Below are 18,942 nucleotides of genomic sequence, written 5' to 3' on the forward strand. Positions count from 1 at the left end.
CTCCCCTGATTCAGCCCCAGCTTCCCACCCTACGTGTCAAGCTCTTCTCCATACATCCAGACCTGGGAGGTGGTGCAGGAGCATCATCTTCGGGAGTCTCTGGTCCTGCTACATTCTGGACAGTGGCCGGGCCAGGGCACAGCCGGCATCCTGGGCCCTCCTTCCCTTGCTCTCATGGTAGATTCCTGGTTCCTGCATGTCAGAGCTTCCTCATTTTTACTTTACTTCCAGAGAAAAGGCCATTTTTGAGAACTTGCATTTCTGAATGTATGTTTTTCTGTCTTTGACCTTGGTTGGGAGTTTGGCTGGGGATAGAATTCCAGCCTCAAAACACGCCAATCGGGATTTCAAAGGCATTGCTTCATTGTCTTTTAGCTGCCAGTGCTGCTCTGCCCTCCCAGCTGCTGGCCTTTTGTCTGTTACTCTTTCTCTCTCTCTGAAAGCTTGCAGGTTCTTCTGTCTGCCCTTCGTGTTCTGGATTTTCACGATGATGTGCCTTGCTACAGTTCTTCTTTCATCCCTCATGCCCAGGGCTGGATTGGTCCTTTCCATCTAGAAACTCATGTCCTCCAGTCATGGAAAGTTTTCTTAAATGTTGTATTTGATCATTTCTGCCCTCCAATTTCTCTGGACTCTCTTTCTTGAACTCCTGTTATTCTGTTGGTAGATCTCCTAGTCTGATCCTCTAACTTTTATAGTTTTATACCTGCCATCTTTGTTTACTTCCTTGACTTTCTGGAAAATGTCCCTCAGTGCCATCTTTCATGTCTCCTACCAAGTTGTTCATTCCTGCTGTCATATTTTTCATTCTCAATAGCTCTCTTTTGTCCTCTCAGTGTTCCTCTTTTATAGCATTTTATTCTCACTTTGTAGATCCAATATCTTCTCCCATCTCTGTGAAGATATTAATATTGGTTTGTTTGTTTGAGTTTCTCCCTGCTTGCCTCTATTTCTTCTGGAGTTCTTTTTCTGTTTTTCCCCATATTCCTTTCTCTTTCCTGGTATAGACTTTCCAAATACAGTTGATGAAATCTGGTTGTTCATTCTTATTTAAAGTGAGACACCAGAAAGCTGGTGAATAACTCTGTGAACACAGGTGGGGGCTGCTGGCTGGTGGACTTTCTTGTAGGGTGATTTAGTTAAGCCATTTCATTGGGAGATCCCCACTGCAGTATCTGAAGACATTTTTTTTCTTGTTCTGCCTGATACCCAGAAGATAAATGTCCAATCTGTTGCCCAGAATGTATGATTCTGGCTGCCAGAGTTCTGAGATCTTTAAGTGGGAAGTGGGGTTGAGGGTTAATATATAAATATCAACTTCATCCCCCACTTTTCAGCAGAGTCCCACCTTTGGCTGTGTGTGGGGTCCCTCAGCCCAGAGTTCTAGAGAATGGACTCCCAGTCTTCTGCTGGAGTGAGGAGGGAACAGGGAAGCGCAGCAGCTTTCTAACCCATTTTCAACCTGTTTTCCTATTTCCAGCCCACCTTCACCTTCGCTTTTAGGGGTTGCTGTTACACCAGCTCTAAGCCGTTTGGTGGCTGTGTGGTGTTCGAGCGGCTTCTAGCCTCTCTGCTGGTATAGGTTTCAGCTTTCTCAGGTTTGCTAAATCCATCCACTTAGTTATCCACTTTCCAGGTCCTGGGATGTCTGTGCCTTTGTTCCTGTTCTGTCTTTGTGGGTTTATGCTTTTCTACAAGATTCCTTTCTCCCGAGTATTCAGAAGCAGCAGAGGCATGCAGCCTGCCACCTTGAACTGGAGGCATCCATATACTCAGCCTTTCTCCTTGCTTTTTCTTACCCACAGCCTGATTTCCTTCAGCCTCCTTGACTGCTGCATGGCTCATTTGCCTGACTTTAAGAACCAAGATCAGATGTGGAAGAAGCCAGAACAGGCAGGGAGCTGTGCATAGAAGGCATGGTGTCCTTTCAGTAGCTGGGAACACTCCTTTGAGAGATGCTTGCCAAAGTTGCTTTATTTTTAATTTTTCCATCATAAAAGAAGCATATAGTCATTAAAGAAAGATTTGGAAATAGTAGAAAGAAGATATTTTAATTGCCTGTGTCTCCAAAAGAAATGTGTTTGCTTTTTGGCATATTTCCTGCCAGTGTTTTTTTGTTGCCAGAGTTTTATCATTACTATGAAGCAGGAGGTGGAACAGGGGTGTCCTCGCCTGCATTGCCATTGGGTCTGCCTGCTCCCCCACTGCTCCCAGTGAGGGAGGAATCCCTTCAAAGACTAAGCTCTCAACTCCATGCTTCCCACTGGAGGGGAGGGGAGAACCCAGGAGGAGGAGGATCCAAAAGAGAATGAAACAGAACCTCCTTGTGATGCTAGAGTGGTAGGGCGGAGCTGGGGGGTGAGACAAGCACAAGGAAGACGATAGAACTGCGGAGGCACAGAGGGTTGGCAGGAACATGGAGGTGGTATTTGGCTATCGGGAAAGGGGCCTGGGAGGGGGGCGCAAAGACTCCGCTCGAGGAACATCGGGAGGTGAGGCAGGAAATGTGTGTTGGGGCCATATCATATCATTAGTTTTGGTGCCTGGCTAAGGAACTTGGTCTTAATTGAATGGGTATGAGGCACCAGGCATTGAAGGCATGGCAAAAATCAAGACCACCTGCGGGGAGCTCCAGGCTGGATGGGGATCTCTTCTGTCTGGCTCCAGCGCTCTGACACCCTCCCTCCCAACCCCACTACCACCCCTGCCCACTCCACGTTGTTAGGTGTGGATGATGGTGCTGACATCCCCAGGGAGCTGGTGGTAGGCATCTATGAGAGGATACAGCAGAAGGAGCTCAAGTCCAATGAGGACCACGTCACGTACGTCACCAAGGTGGAGAAGTCCATCGTGGGCATGAAGACAGTGAGTGTCCACAAGCCACCTATCTTCTGTCTCCTTTCCTTCCTTCCTTCCTGGCATCTCTTCCCATTCTCCTCCTTACCTTTCCGAAACTCTTTCTTCGTATTCATTCACATAATAGTTATGGAGTAGCTACTGCATGCCAGACACTGCATCTCTTTTTTTTTTTCTTGCCTAATTTCCTCATTGTCTCTTGCCACCAGATACTGCAGCAGGAGAATCTGAGATGAGATGTCAAGAAGCATTGCCTGGTGGTCTAGGGTGGAAGCATCTGGGTGGTCAGATGAGATTTAGTATCCCTTTCCTAGGACAGCATGACTACTAGGCATTCCTGGATGGTCCTGATGAGTAGAAGGCAGGAAATGGACTCAATAGGCTCTATGCTGTGGCATCACCATAGAGGTGCCTTACTGGTAGTGACCTGTGTCCCAGGCAGCATGTTCCAAGCCTGCAATGATTTTTAAAGTGGGCCTTCTCTGTAGGCTACTACACTTTATACTATAAATATAAAGGATGTCATGGGGGTTCCAGTTCCTCCTCCTCATATTGTTGGCTCAGGGGACAGTTTGGGAGAGTTTGGAGACCTCTTCTGAGGCTCTGCACTAGGCTCCCTCCACCCAGTCTGTGCAGGGACAGCGTTTTCTGCTTTGAGAGCCTTTATTGCTGAGGTCTTAGCATCTGTGTGGTTGCAAGCAACTGGTTTGTCTTATACGCTGGAGTAGACACCAGGTGTCTCTGTGATCCCTTCGCTCTCGCACACTTGCATCTGTGCAGTAGAGAAAGGGTGGAGGTGTCATATCTGCAGGCTGCTGCCTGGGACGGAGGATGCCCTCAAGGTTATAGAGGGAAGCAGGTTGACAGTGGCTGGATTGGAACAGCCTGAAAGCTCTTCTCAATGTCCTTTTCCTGTCCCTCTATCACCTCATTTACTGTGGCTTAGTGGACCCCTTCTCCTTGGCTGTGCTCCCCAAGAGGCATGACAGGGATGAGCCCTGGGGACATGGGGTGAGTATGTGAGGAAAACCTCAGAAGGATAAAGTCAACTCCAGGCCCCACCACAGGGCAGGCCCTCTCTTCCTCCACAGGCTTGGCTCTCCCTCCGCCACAGGCAGGCCCGCCCTTCTCCACTTTGAGGCAAGACTCCCCTCCCGCCACAGAACTGGCCCCTCCCCCTCCTTCACAGAGCGAACCCCTCCCCTCTCCCATACAAGCGGAACCCCTCCCCTCATACAGAGCGGCCCCTCCCCTCTCCGCCACAGAACAGAGAGTCTCCCCCTCCCATACAGAACAGACCTCCCCCTCTCCCCTCCCACAGAACGGGCCCCTCCCTCTCCCGCCACAGGCAGACCCCTCCCTCTCCAGCCTGGAGCCGGGCCCTCCCCTCTCCGCCCTGGGGCCCCCTCCCCCTCCCTTCCCCTGTGGGCTCCCTCCTTGAACCCCCTCCATTCCCTTCTAGAACGAACCCCCTCCACAGAACCCCTGAGCCAGACCCCTCCCTCCATACAGGCTTGAACCCCTCCACTCCCTCCACAAGCCAGACCCCTCCCTCTCCTCCTGAGCCCCTCCTCCCTCCACTGGGCCAGACCTCCCTCCAGCCTGGGCCGGGCCCTCATCTCACATGCGAGACGGACCCATCCCCTCTCCCACGCCACAGAGCCCCGGGCCCCTCCCTCTCCCTCCACAGGGCAGGAACCTCCGCCATACAGAGCGGGGCCTCCCTCCCGCCACAGAGCGGGCCCCTCCATCCTCCCGTCCTGGCGGAGCCTCCCTCTCCCTCCCACAGGAGCAGGCCCCTCCCTCTCCCTCCTGAGAGCGGAACCCCTCCCCTCTCCGCTTAAGAACCCGGGCCCTCCCTCCTCTCCACAGAACAGCTCTCCTCTCCCTCCACAGAACCAGAGAGCCCCTCCCTTTCCCTGGGCCCCCGTCTCCTCTTCTGGAAAATGGGCGCTGTGGTTGGGGAGGCCTCGAGGCCTCTGGTTTCTCCCGCTGAGCGCCACGCCCGCGTGCAGGTGCTGTCGGTGCCCCACCGCCGCCTGGTGTGCTGCAGCCGGCTCTTTGAGGTGACGGATGTGAACAAGCTGCAGAAGCAGGCGGCGCATCAGAGGGAGGTGTTCCTCTTCAATGACCTGTTGGTGGTGAGTGGCCCCCCGCTCCGGGACTGGGCTGGGCTGGGGCTACCCGCTGCCCTGAGCAGCCTGGGCAGGGTCCCTGAAGTGGGCAGGAAAGGACACCCAGAGGTTTCAGACGGAATGCCTGTTCCGTGGGACGGATCTGTCTTCATGGTGCTTTCACACCGTGGGCGTGAGGGGGCTCAGGCAAACATGTTAATTCCTACTTAGTAAGTGGTGACACCGAGACATCAGATGATCTGCTCGTGGTTGCACAAACTGTTAACAAACTAGATCCCAGACCATTGGCCTCCCCACGTTACAGGAAGCCCAGGGCAGGGAGCGCACAGGGCAGGGAGCGCACAGGGCTGTGCCTCACACCCCAGGGCCTGGCAGGAACAGGGCCTACCTAGGTGGAGCATGCTCTGTCCCTGGGCCTAGGCGAGGCTGGTTTATCTGTGTGTGTGCGCGCGTGCGTGCACATGCATGCACACATGCGTACATCTGTATCCACAGATACTCGTTCCTTGCTCTTTGAAAACAAGTATCCATTCAACAAATATTTAATCAGTGTTGACCCTGAGCCAGGCATTATTGTAGGTCTGGAAAACTGGTGAGCAGGACTGGAACAGGGCTTGCCTCTCCCATGCACGGGCCCTTTCTATCCGTGAGCCACACTGGCACTGTCTCTAAAATGATCACAAGCCTGAACGACCTCTCACCACCTCCACTACTATAGTCTTAGCGTGCGCCTGGTACATTCAGTGAACCACATCAGCCTCCACACGGCTCTCCCCACCTCTAAGGTTCACCCCCTGAGAGCAGCAGTGTGATCTCTCTGGAGTGCACATTAGGCCACATGTCCCTTCCCCTAATCTGCCTCCCTGCCCTCTCCTCAGCCCTGTGAGCCGCCTCCCTTCTGTGGGCCAGGCCTTTGTACTTGCTGCTCCTTCTTGCGAAGCTCCTCCAGACCTTGCACTCTCCTCTTGCCTTCCTGGCCTCTTTCTTTTCATTCAAGTCTCAAATCACGTTTGATTCCTTACCCTATTTCATTTTCTTCAAAACACTTAGCACCTTGGTTTTGTTTTTTTTTTTTTGCTGTTATGCTTTATTATTTGATCACCTGATGGACACTGTGACACTCCACATTCCATAAGCACTTTGAGGGCAAGGGCTCTGTTCTGAGTTCTCCTGTATCTCCAGGGCTCAGCTCACAGAAGTCTCCGAATAGAAATTTGTTTATTAAGCAACCAGATGACTTTACTAAAATAAGCTTTCATTTCAGTAGGGGAGGGAGATAGAAAATAATTAAGAAACAGACAAACAAGATAATATCAGATTGGGGGAAGGCACTATGAAGGCTGCAACCAGGTGATAGTACGGAGAGTGACTGGGGTTAAGGGCCGGATTTGGGTTTGCTGTGGTTTGTTTTCTGGAGGGGGTGGTCCAGGAAGGCATCTCTAAGGAGGTAGCATTTGAGACTTAAGTAATGAGAGTAATGCAGCTGTGCAAAAAGCTGCCGGGAGAGCTGTGGAATGGGAACAGCGTATGCGAGGGGCCCACAGTGGAACCGAGCTTGCCCTTCTCAAGCTACAGAAGGGAGGACACCGTGGCTTGGGCAGAAGTCCAGAGTAAGGCAAGGATCACATCAGGTGGGTTTTACAGACCAGCTCAGGCTCCGTGGCTTGGCTTCTAAGTGCAGAGAGAATAATGACTGTAGGGTTTTGTGCAGTGAAGACGCACATTTTGGTATAGTGTGTGTACATATATGTATATATCTGTATCTGTATGTGCACATTCATCACTGCATGTGTTTACTTCTGTGATCATGCATCCCCCTGGGTGTTTGTGCATCCATGTTTCCATAACTGTCTGCTCATGAGCACATGTCTATCTCCCTCTCCTGAACAGATTCTCAAACTTTGCCCGAAGAAGAAGAGCTCCTCCACATACACCTTCTGCAAGTCAGTTGGCCTGCTGGGCATGCAGTTCCACCTCTTTGAGAACGAGTGTAAGTCTTTGACAGCCAATGTAAGTCTTTGAGAAAGAATGGATGAATGAAATGGCTGGGGCGAGTTGAGGGAGAAGTGCTGGACTGCAGAGTGGATAGAGGCATGAGTGCCCCCAAGACCCCGTGCCCTGCTCATGTCTGGCTGGCTCCAGCCCTCAGCTGCTGCTGCTCACAGCCCACTGGGGGCCTGGGGTCTGCTTTCCAGATTACTCTCATGGCATCACACTGGTGACACCGCTCTCGGGCTCCGAGAGGAAGCAGGTGCTGCATTTCTGTGCCCTGGGCTCGGACGAGATGCAAAAGTTCGTGGAGGACCTGAAGGAGTCCATTGCTGAGGTGACAGAGCTGGAGCAGATCCGGATAGAGTGTAAGGACACAGGCTTCCCGAGGCAGCTGGTGGGGATTCCCATTCAGCAAGGGACAGGGGTAGCTTGAGACAGACATGCCTGACTCCAGGGAGCAGCGCAGCCCTGCCCTGGCCCCACTTCAGACCCTCCCCATCTCCAGGCCCCACCACACCACACTCCCACAGCCCGGGTGGGAGCACCAGTTTCCATGTTTCTTCACAATTAAAGTGAGGCTTGCTAGAGTGCACACACATGTGTACACAGATCAGCCGGCACGTGGGGCTGCACATGGGCCTCTTGGAACAGAGAGCTCTGCTATGTTTTACCAGGATGACCAAGCGAGCTGGCCAGGCAGGCCCATGGGGCTCTGGTGCTTTTCTTCCCACCAAACCGTCTGCTGTTACCTCCCCCGCTGTGGCCCAAGTCTGTACATTGCATCTGGTTGGCCTCATTTCTTCACTCTCTTTTAATCTTGAATCATCCCTCCACTTTATTTTCTTTAAAACATTGTCCTTTTGAAGAGCCTAGGCTGCTTTCTTACTATCCCTCATCTTACAGTAGTCTCTGTTCCTCTAAGGAATGCTTAGATTCTAGATTATTCCATTCAGGCATTTTAGAGAATATGTGGGTCTCCTTGTATGTCCGGGTGGTTTACTGTCCGCTTTGGGGTTAAGGGAACAGCAGCAAGGGCCTGCAACCTGTACCCACCTACAAGCTTGCACTGATTAAGCATCACAGAGGCTCCAGATAGCCTTTAAGGGAGGACTAAATAACAGATTCAGAAACGAAAACAGAAAATTAAAATAGGCTTCAGGACTGCCTGTATGGCCACTTAGTTAAAAAGTGTTTCTAAATTAATATCTGCCCATTAGGCGCTAGGAAAGGCAGGGGGAGATTTTGAGCAGGGGATCAATGTGACAGGCTGGTGCTTTTGAATCATCATTTTTGAGGTTCCTACTACACGCTAAGCAGTTTATTTCTATTTTGTGGATTATCATAGTGACACTGCAAGGTAGGTGCATTGACCCCACTCTACAGCTGAGGCTCAGAGGAGTTCAGCCGTGTGTCCAGGTTGTGCATGTTAGAAGTGGAGGAGCTGTCATTTTCATTTACGTTTGATTCTATACTTTCACTCAGGAGTGAGAGAAGAGGTTCTGTTTATTTTTTCTAAGGAAACAATCTAAATTGGGGTAAAATGAGATCCATCAGACTGGGCTCTAGAACTCAGGTAACTGCTTGGTGGGGAGGGGTGCATATAAACTCCCTTCCTTCAATCTGTTGGCTTATTTGAGTTCAGTGCTGAAACAAACAGATTCTTTTCAAGGGCTGCACTGGATCCCCAGAGAGGCCACCCCTGCTGTTGTTCTGGAGCATTTTCAAGAAAGCACCTTGAAATGGCTTCACCTCTCTCATTGTCTGACTGTCCCAGATGGCTCCGCACTGCCCTGGGGGGCCATAGCACACCAAGTGGCACCAGCATAGGTGAGAGAGGCACCTTCCTCCGTCAGCGCAGGAGCAGCATTTACCCCGCTTCCCAAAGTCACAGAGGAGCAGACAGTGTCAGAATCTGTCATGTCAGGAGGTGAATATCCTCTCCTGCTGCCTCAAGGGTAAAAGAGCAGGAAGAAAGGCTCATGCTGGCTCTTAGTCTTCACTGGAGAGAAAGGGAAGGAACAGCTGAGGGAAGAGGAAGGGCAGGCCAGGGAGACAGGGAGGAAAGGAAGCCAGGAAAAATAAAATAAAATAAAATGGGCTGGACTCAGTGGCTCACACCTGTAATCCTAGCACTCTGGGAAGCTCGGGAGGGAGTATTGCTTGAGCCCAGGAGCTCAAGAACAGCCTGGGCAACACAGCAAGTCCTCGTCTCTACAAAAAAGAAAAGAAAATGGAAAACAGTATCAGCTACCATTTATTGAGGACTTATTATATGTCAGGCACTGGACTAATTCTCACGACAGCGTTCCATAGTGGGCATTATTTTCCTCATTTTACAATAAGGAAACAGGCTAAAAGCACTTAGGGAAGTTGTCCAAGTTCGCAGTCAGTGACAAAACAAGGTTTGCATCCAGTGGCCCAGGACTCCTCACTTGTAATTATGATGCTAATTTCTCCAAAGCCAAGAGAGCCCCTCTGGGGGAGAGCAACAACTCTCAGTGCAGTAAAAATATTTAGCATTGATCGATGGTGTGATTTAGGCAATCAGGACAAATTGTTCTGGTTTGGGGGCCTACAGTTCAGTGTCCCTGGTTTCTAGACAACCAGAGAGACTGAAAATGGAGCCCAGGAGAGTAGCTGTAATAAAAGGAACTTGAGTTATGTCTCCTGGAAAAGAGAAGCAGGAGGAGTGATTTAATAATCCTGTCAAATCTCCAAGGATGGCAGCCGGCAGTTCTATAGCTCCACTGAGAGAAGAACAAGAAGGAATAGGTTTCCAATCCAGTGAGAGGAATTAAAGTTGAGTACCTAGACAGATGTCCTGGCCCCGCAGGCTTGCAACCTCCACACCCTTGGTATGGACTTTCCTCGGGAGAGCTTTGAACACCTTGTGGAGGCTCAGCTGGCCAGGCAGGCTCCATCCTCCCAGGTGCCGGGTGGAGAGGTGAGGTGTCACCCCTGTCAGCAAACTCTGCTGTGCCAAGTGCTTCTCACGCAATGTAACAAAACATACAGGTTGGAGCAAAAGTAATTGCAGTTTTTGCCATTACTTTCACATGCACCTTAATACTTATGGAGTACGGGTCACTAGCCAGGCCTTGTCCTCAGTGCTTTATGTGTATTTCTCCACGCAGTCCTCTTAATGACACCTTGAAGCGGGCACAGCTGTCCTCTCAAGTGAGGCATGGAGAGGTTGGGTAACTTGCCTAAAGCCACATAGCCAGGGAGTGTCAGAACCAGGATTCAAACCCAGGCAGTTCACCTCCCTCACATCAGCCTCTTCTGTGCCTCTCTGATGTTCAAGCAGATATGATCATCCCCATGTACAGATGAGGAGACCGTGGTTCCCAGGGGGTATTTTACTTGCTATTCAGTGGTGGGGCCAGACCCGAGGTCCGTGTTTCACAGCATGTGCTGGGACCTCTCGGCTTCTTCCTCCCCTTGCTGCCTGCCCCTCATTTCCTCCCTTACTTCTGTGTGTTTGAGGTTATGGTTTCTCTTGCTCACGGGCCTCTCCATTCCTTAGGGGAGCTGGAGAAGCAGCAGGGAACAAAGACACTCTCCTTCAAGCCCAGCGGAGCCCAGGGGGACCCACAGTCAAAGCAAGGATCGCCGACAGGTGAGCCTCGGCTCTGCCCAGGGCGCCAGCCCCCATGGAGGCCACTCAGGGACCCTGGGTGTGGGTCCTGGGCAATCTGCAGGGAGAGTTGCCCGTTCCCATGGCATGTTTCTTTTTCTGCTGAGGAGTGCCAGGCTTGCCTTCTTTAATCTCATGGGCTTTAGTGGTGGGAGTAAGGAGGAAGGCAAGAGAGAAATGTGTCTGTCCATTTTGCAAACTGCACCAGAGTTTTGGAGTCTATGTGAGATGTCACTGTCTGCCCTGGAGGAGTCAGGCAAGAGTCCTGGCATCCTGGGCCCAGCAGGGAGGCCTTCCCTCCTGCAGCCAGGCTGTCTTGACGAGACGAGGTCAAGAGAAACCCCATGAGGAACACTCTCCAACCAGGCAGTATAAGAGGGCAGGGTGACCAGAAGGACCTGGATCTTGCTCTTCTCTGTACAGTCCCTTCACTAATGAGGCAAAAGCACTCCCTAATCCCTGGCTCAGGTCAGCCCACCCCAAATCCAGAGAGACCCTCAAACTCCACTTCTCTAATGGTTTCTCCAGTTGAGTTGCTCACTCCAGCCAAGTCAGGTTGGCTCCAGAGGTGGCACCTCCTTCAGCCAGGTTCCCTAGACCTGCGTCCTCTGCCCCCAAGGGCCCCTACCTTCCACCTCCTACCCCAACCTTACCCCCACCTGCAGGGGATCAGGAAAAGTTTCCACCACCTCCCCTCCACCAGCCCCAAATAAAGAGAACGAGGAGAGATGCATGAGAATTCAGTCTCATTCCAGTGACATCCCAGCAAGCCATCCATGACTGTCCACCAATTAGTTAACTCAGTCACTTACTCTTACACTCAACAAACACTTCTCGAATGGCTGCTGCCCTGTGCAGAGCACTGGAAAGCCAGGATCATAGCGAGAAACTCCAGTGGGCTCCACGCGGTCCATGACCCGCCACAGTTGGCCCTGACTCCTGACTTGGAACAGGCAGCAGCATGGGGACTGGTTACGGCAGCGAGGACATGAGATTCGCTTTCCGAGCAGGACATGGGGCTCTTTTTGCTCTGTAGAGGTTCTCACTGTGATGGAATCTTCCCTATATGGGTTTGACCTGCCATCGTGCGTCCATAATTCTCCACGCTGCCTGATTTCAGTTGGCCTCTTCATTTCTATAAGGTCATAGGGCACGGGTCGCTGCTTGTTTTCTCAGCTGTGAAACCCCAGAGCTAGCCCTTAGCTGCGTATTATTCCCTGCCAGATGCCTGTCCCCAGGGACGTGTCCCTTAGTCGCTTCCACAGCTGGGTCTGTCTCATTCCCAGACAATGGTGCAGCTCCCTCTACTGCTGCAGGAAGCAGAGGACTGAGCACAGCAGGGGAAAACTGGCACCCCCAGGGGTTGGGAAATGAGAGGGGCTCCTGTGGGGGTGGGGTGGAAGCCGGGAGTGACTCAGCCAGAAAGAGCCAATGAGCTATCCATGGAGGTCCACAGGGTCCCTGCTGCTGTGCCAGGCCAGCCAGAAGGCCCTCAGAGTAATTACAGAGCCATTATCGGCTTTTACTGTGCCAGGCACTGCGGTGAGTGCTGTGCAGGCCTCAGCCCATTTGGTCCTCCCCCCTCAGCCAGTCTGCAGGGCTGGGAGCAAAGAAGTGTGGCTCACACTCAAGGAGCCTGTGATCCACGGAGGCTGATGAACGTGGCGCCCACAACCCAGGCCTCCTCCAAGCCAGCTTTCACAGTTCGTACTGGGGAGGCTTTGACTGTGGGTAAATCAGATTCCACAATGCCAACATGAGAGAGCGCCAGAGATCTTCTAGTCTGTGGCAGCCCAGAGAGATGTAGCATCTCGCCCAGGTCACACAGCTCCTAAGTGGCAGAGTGGGACTCCCAATCTCTGCCCCAGTGAGGAGCAGCGTGACCCCGAGTCTTAGCTGCAGAGATGCTTGAGGGGCGCAGGGGAGGGGCAGGTAGCTCATTCTCAGCCAGTAGAGAATGAGCCCTGTGCTCTTTGCATTCAAAGCCAAAAGGGAGGCCGCGCTCAGGGAGAAGCCGGCGGAGAGCACGGTGGAGGTAAGTGGAGCCCTGGTTGCCCAGGTGAGTGACTCCCTGCCCCCTTGTCCTTCTTCTCACCGTCTCTGTTGTTTCTCTTCTCAGGTATTAATCAATGCCTCCCCAGCCCGACTCACCATTTTACCAATTTCAAGAGATACAATTAAAAGTTACTGCTAGCATGGGTAATGCCACTGTTCCAGCACCTAATTAAGCCGCGAGCTCTTTCTCCCCTTTCCCCAGCCTGCTGCCCTCCGAGGCTGAGCTCCCAGACTAACACAGTGGAGACGGAGCTCATGACACCCTAGGACCATCCTTCCTGTGTGCCCCCAAATCCACCTACCCAGGAAATGCTCACTGCTCACTGCTCCCCCAGTACTTGCTGTATCAGAGAACCTCACATCCCCTTCCCCAAGTCCTCCCACCCTCCATAGCGGGGAGCCTGGGCTCCCCCGGAGAGTCACCCCTCAGGCCAGGCCCCGAACGATCACTTCTGGGGCAGACCCTGCCCTCTTGGACACCTGGGGCCAGGTTGGAGAACTGAGACTTGGAGACCGGAGGGAGGGGGACTCCTCCCTGGAACAGCTGGTCCATCTGGAAAGCTGGCCATGGTGTGGGGATGTGTGCAAAAGAAAATGAGACAGAGTAGGGTGGGGCTGTCTTGGGGGCTTTCCTGGGGTAAGAGCGATAAACCTGAAGACTGTCTGTGGTGGAGGGGAGGCTGCCCATCTCCACGTCACATAGCGAGGGACTGCAGAAGACCCAGCAGCAGCTGGTCCCTGCCAAACCCCCACAGTGCCACCTATGGGAGGAGCGTGCAGATGCCCCTACAAGCCTCGTGAGCCCCAGCCCTGTCCCACTGGGTCCTCTTGCACCCCAGTGAGTCCCAGCTCCACTCCTTTCCTGCCAGGCCTCCCGGAGCCACCAGCTGCTCATATAGACACCTCCCTTCCCAGCCCCTACTTCGAGCCGGAGGGAGCCCCATTAGGTGTCTTATTAAGGTGCCCTACCCACCAGTCTGACTAAGCCCTGGGAAGAAGCAGGACACCCCAGGGGAGCTCAGTGTCTTCTCTCTCTCCCACGGCCCTCCACCCCCCACACACCCGTGTCTGGAGGAGGCACCTTTACAAGGAGGAGCTTCCTGCCCCAGCAGCTGACAAGCCCCCAGGGTGGGTATTCTATTCCCCGCCCCCCTCCACTCCCCATTCTCCGCAGCTGCCCGTTCTTGAGCCTTGCAGATAAGCACACCTGTGCCCAGCCCTCTGTTCTGTTCTGCCAGCCCTGCCCTGCCCTAGCCTGAGCTACCCAGGGAGGACAACCAACCCCACGCTCTCCTCCCTTCTGCCCTGCCTAATGGCATATGGCTATCTGCAAGGCTGCCACCCTCAGCTAGCTCCAGGGCCCCGCCAGCCTCTGCTCTCCTGCGCAGAGGGCAGCCTCGCCTCCCATGGCCTCAGCTGGACCCCAAGCTCTCTCTCCTCTGCCCTCTCTCTGCCGTTGCTGGCCAAGCCCCTCTGGCAGGTGCTTCTCCATCTGAGCTGTTCTGACCTGCTGCCCATGTTCCATCCTCTGTCTCCCCCTTCCCCTCATTCTTTCTTTCATGAGCAGGGAGGTGAGAAGGGGGTCAGAGGAGAGGACATTTTGCTGTCACTTCCTGCTTTACACTCACTGACCGCTAAAGAGAAAGGATCCAGACTGGGATGGGGCCGGGGGTGCAGTGGAGGGACCAGAGAGGGGAGGTAAACGGGAGGCGCAGGCTGTGGCCCAGAGCGGGCGCTGCGTGGGGAGCCTCAGGGAGAAGAAGGACTGCTCAGGGGATCTGGACTGGGACAGCCAGACGTTCGCCTGGGAGGGCTGCTGCCACGTCCAGGTGGAGGGAGGCAGATGAGCACAAGCCTGTCCTGGCTGTCTCAGGCCCCGTGTCTCCTGGGGAGGAATTCAGAACACAGGCAGGAGGGGGAGGAGCGCGTGCCCTCCAGCAGCTTCTGCCTGAGTGAGGACCCTGGAGGGATCCCCAGAGGCAGGTGGGCCCCAGCCATGCTCTGTACCTGCCGTGTCTTGGAAGGACAGTGAGGGGCTCAGGGAACCTCGGTTTGTTTAGGGGGAGGACCTCAGGCCTGGAAAATGTGCTGAGGTTGGAGGCTGAGAAGGAAGAATAAAGCCTGCAACATGCCGAGTGTGGCAGTTGGGCTCATGAATATTGAGGGGGCAGACAAAGGCCTGGGGAGCCTCAGGAGGGAAGTTGCCCCACTGGGAGTACACAGGTCCGGGAAAGGGTGTCCCTGAACTGCACCTGCAGCCAAAAAACAGGATGACGAAATGCTGGTTTAGGGTTCTGGGGTCGTTTTGGGCTGGGCCAGCTGGGTCTAGGCCTGGGATGAGGTACTTCCCCTGCAGCTTCCGTTTCCCCCTCGGTGCTCTGAGCACCGGCCCCAGGTGGTGCTGCCCGAGGACAGATGGCAGCCCAATAGGAAGATCCTCAGAGAGGAGGAGGGTCTCAGCCTCCCCCAGAGGACCCAGGTGTTTGGAGGGGATTGTAGGGTGTCATAGCCATGGGCCGGGGAGCTTGGGGGTGGAACGGTGTGAGGAGTTAAATCCTTCTCTTTCCAGAATCCTCTAGCCTCCCTTCCACCCATCTCCTCCACCTCCCGCTGCTAGCAAGGAGAGGCCAGGCTAGTTCACAGTGACCTCCATGTCTGAGGGCGGAGGCTCATGCCCCGCCTTGGGGATCAAGGTTGGAGCCCTCTCTGGGGATCCCCTCCTGCAGCCAGGCAAGTTAACCAGGACCCAGCTTGGGCCAGAATGACAGCTGGGGAGCTGACTCTGCCTTGGCTGTTTGGGTTGCTCTCGAATGCAGGGTCACGGCCTTGGGGAGTCTGGGAGGACAGGTAGGTCCAGATCACCCTTTGGCATTCTGGGGTTTAAGCCTCTATGATGTCAACGGTACCAGTGATTCTTCCTCTATAACAAGGCTGGAGGGAACAGAGAGATATGAAAGGCTCAAAAATGCTTGGCCCTGTCCCTGGGTCTGCCCTCCTTTGCCTCAACACACTCCTAGGAGGTGGGGAGGGGCAAAGACTATGGCCCCTGCTTTCAAGCTCAGAGTGTGGTGGAAAAGGAGGTGAGGAGGAGTTTTCCCATGGCCTAGGGACACCCAAAAGCTCCGTGAAGTCAGGCGGCAGAGGAATGCAGAGCCCATCTTACAGATGGAGAGACTGAGGCCACAGAGCGACGCCGCTCACAGTCAGTGGCAGGACATGCCAGCCTCTCGACTCCTCTCTCCCTCCTGGGCAAAAGCCAGAGTCAGAACCCAGTCTTCTTGCTGGTAGAGAGATGGAGAGAGGGTCAGAGTGAGGGCTGAGAGTGGGAGGGAGGCCAGGGGAAGCTCAGGGCAGCCTGTCCTCGCAGCTGGGAATTAGTCTTGTAACATTTCATGCTTCTCTGGCTGTTTCTAAACTAGGTGTCAATTCACAACAGGCTTCAAACGTCCCAGCACAACTCCGGGCTGGGGGCCGAGAGGGGAGCGCCGGTGCTGCCGCCAGACCTGCCGCCTAGCCCCCTGAGAGAGCAGCCCCCGCCGCTGCCGCCGCCGCCACCCACACCCCCGGGCACCCTGGTGCAGTGCCAGCAAATTGTCAAGGTCATTGTCCTGGACAAGCCCTGCCTGGCCCGCATGGAGCCCCTGCTGAGCCAGGCTCTCTCCTGCTACACCTCGTCCTCCTCTGACTCCTGCGGCTCCACACCCCTGGGCGGCCCCGGCTCTCCGGTCAAGGTCATCCACCAGCCGCCGCTGCCCCCGCCCCCGCCCCCCTACAACCACCCTCACCAGTTCTGTCCACCAGGCTCCCTGCTGCACCGGCGCCGCTACTCCAGTGGCTCAAGGAGCCTGGTGTAGACTCTGCCCCACTCCCCTGCTGCCCCCGGAGGGCTGGCCACTGGGGGGCCTGGGCTGCCCCTCCACTGCTCCCCACACCCTGGCACGATGCGTTCCTGGTCACTGATCACCATCATTTTGGGAAGAGAATCCCAATCCTGGCACCTGGGTTTGCCTCATCCAACATCCTTCCCTTTCTCAGCTGCACCCCGACTCCAGTTCTGAAGACACACCTCACTCTCCCGGGGCCCTACGCAGCCAGACCCGGCGAGGCCTCCTCTTCCCCTGGCCACCACGTTCCCCCCTGGACCATGGACTGAAGAAACTGGAGCTGAGGCTCTAACTAGCTTGCAGGCTTTGAGTCTGTTAGTGCCCGGGGGCCTCGGGCCATGGGGCAGCGGCATGAGGCTGGGCCGGCCGGCAGTGGAGCACTAGACTGAAGGCGGCTGGCTCGCAGCCCAGAACTAGTGCCTCCGTGGCTGTGCTGAGGGGAGGAGGGTTGGTCCCGCTCCCTGGAGGGACAGGTGGGAGAAGTGAGGCGGGGGGCTTTTTCTGCTGCCACCCCCAAGCCTGGCGCTCTCAGGAGGCTACTCCTTGGTCCCCAGGGACGCTGGCTGTCCTGACCATGTCCTTCCCCTCCTCCCGAGGCCTCTGCTTCCTCAGGAGCTGCCCAGACTCCAGAAAAGCTTGGAGAAAGGGAGGCAGGAAGAGGAGCACTTTAGCTCTCTGCGGGTCAGTTCAGCAGGGTCATAGGATTGTGAGGTCATGGATCTGCAAAATGCACCTTTTTAAAGAGTTTCTTAGTTCCCCAGCCCCAGCTAATACCCAGCCAGTGCCGTGTGCACACAGGCATGTGCACATAAACATGCATGAGAACCAGGCCATTCCTTCCGTTGTGCAAGCAGAAGTGGAGAGGGGCAGTGATCTGCCCAGCAGAGACGGGGCTCGGCGCGAGGCAGGGCTCCCTCTTGTGTGAGTCTGTGGCCTCCAGGAGGGACTTGGGTGCAGAGGTAAGCAAGAAAAATGGGCTCCAGAGACAGATGCATTTCCCCTGCACCCCTCAGCCTTTAAATATTTCCCCCTCCTAGAAGGTTCTAGACCTCCCCTTCCAGCAGGGGTGCCCAAGAGTCCCTGGACCCTCAAAATTGCAAAGGAGGCCCAAGCGCGGCTCACTGACCTCCCAGGGCCCAGCAAGATGGGATAGCCAGACTTAGGTGGCCCCACGAGCTCAAGCCTGGGGAAGATGAGAGGCAGCCACCCCAGAGACAACAGGAGCCGTACCATGGCCTGCCCAGTCAGGCCCTATCAGGACGTGTCTGTCCCAAGCCTGGCCAGGCTCCAGTTCTGTGCCAGCAGCTCATTGCTGTCCTGTGTGCAGGTCCCCCCACACTTGGAGCCTGTGGTTAAGGCCTCCTGGGAGAGGAAGTGAACATGAGTCAAGTGTGACATGGACTTCAATCTCCCCACCCTTCCCCTGCCCTGCCCCACCTGCAGTAGCTAGGCCAGGTAGGAAGCAAGGATCATTCCCGGCTCTCAGAGGTTCCAGATGACCTAGTTTCATTTTGTGTGTGTGTGTATGTGTGTGTGCGGTCACTCAGACGTCACTGTGATATCACCCAGTGAGTCTATTTCTGGCCCTGTCTTTGTCGGCCCAGTTTCCGTAACTTGCAGCCAATTTGCTCTCTCCCCTGTGGCTGCCAGCCCGTCTGCCCCTCCGTGTCCTTGCTGCCGTGGCCCTCCTCTGTTTTCGGTAACAGAGATGCTCCAGCCATTGCATTTCAGAGTGGAGCAGACAACAGATGGGGTACACAAATTCAGACACCTCTGATGCCCTTAGCCAAGGCAGGGATCGCCCTTAAAGTGAAGGCCTGGACAGGTGGTGTCAGGGACTTGGGAGGAGTCCTGGGGATGGGAGTGGAGGAATCTTAAAATGAGGGAAGCTGAAAATAGAATGAAAACGATGACTAAGAGGCAGGAGTGCTAGGTATGGGGGAATAGGAACTATGAGCTAAATATACTTAGGGGGTGGGGGCCAGGGACACTGTCCCAGACAGCCCTAGCACGACAGGCAGGACCCTGTCCCCTGCTCACATAGCTCTTCAAGCTTACAAAGTACCCTCTCCCCTGTTGAGGGGCACAGTAACCCCAGGCCCTCCCTCCCACCTCAGCTGAAGCCCAGATCTTCCAAATTGGAACCAGCAAAAGTCAGGGCTGGCGCGCATGTGGGCCTCCATCTGAGAACCTGGACTCTCAGGCACCTCAGGGCCCCTGCCCCAGGGCAGAGGCCCACCCCTTGGGTCGGTGCAGTGGCTGCCCTGGGCCCCACTGGCAGCACAGGGAGTCTGCAGGAAGCAGCCCGGCCTGGGGTCAGCTTCCCATGGAGCCAGTCCAGAGCTGGGAGGGGCATTCAACCCCTGAGAGCCTGGGGCAGGAC

The 18,942-nt window shown here is 54.7% G+C and overlaps 1 protein-coding gene across 10 annotated transcripts in view; it reads left to right on the top strand.

The window, feature by feature from the left end:
• IQSEC3 (IQ motif and Sec7 domain ArfGEF 3) overlaps positions 1-16,861 on the top strand; it is a 112,823-nt gene extending 95,962 nt beyond the window's left edge. For 3 of the 10 annotated variants that reach the window (XM_003905779.5, XM_031650190.1, XM_009217634.2), the window contains 7 exons: positions 2,726-2,865; positions 4,872-4,997; positions 6,882-6,981; positions 7,187-7,348; positions 10,510-10,602; positions 12,606-12,655; positions 16,095-16,861. In XM_003905779.5, the coding sequence (XP_003905828.2) occupies positions 2,726-2,865; positions 4,872-4,997; positions 6,882-6,981; positions 7,187-7,348; positions 10,510-10,602; positions 12,606-12,655; positions 16,095-16,529 (1,106 nt within the window). In that variant the 3' untranslated portion in view covers positions 16,530-16,861. Of the gene's footprint in view, positions 1-2,725; positions 2,866-4,871; positions 4,998-6,881; positions 6,982-7,186; positions 7,349-10,509; positions 10,603-12,605; positions 12,656-12,739; positions 12,824-16,094 lie in introns of those variants that run through there. The other 7 variants (XM_031650189.1, XM_009217631.4, XM_031650191.1 and 4 more) reach the window with 7 other exon arrangements.
• Positions 16,862-18,942: the final 2,081 nt, after the last annotated feature.

This window comes from Papio anubis, chromosome 9 (assembly GCF_008728515.1).
Source record: "Papio anubis isolate 15944 chromosome 9, Panubis1.0, whole genome shotgun sequence".
Classification (NCBI taxonomy): domain Eukaryota; kingdom Metazoa; phylum Chordata; class Mammalia; order Primates; family Cercopithecidae; genus Papio; species Papio anubis.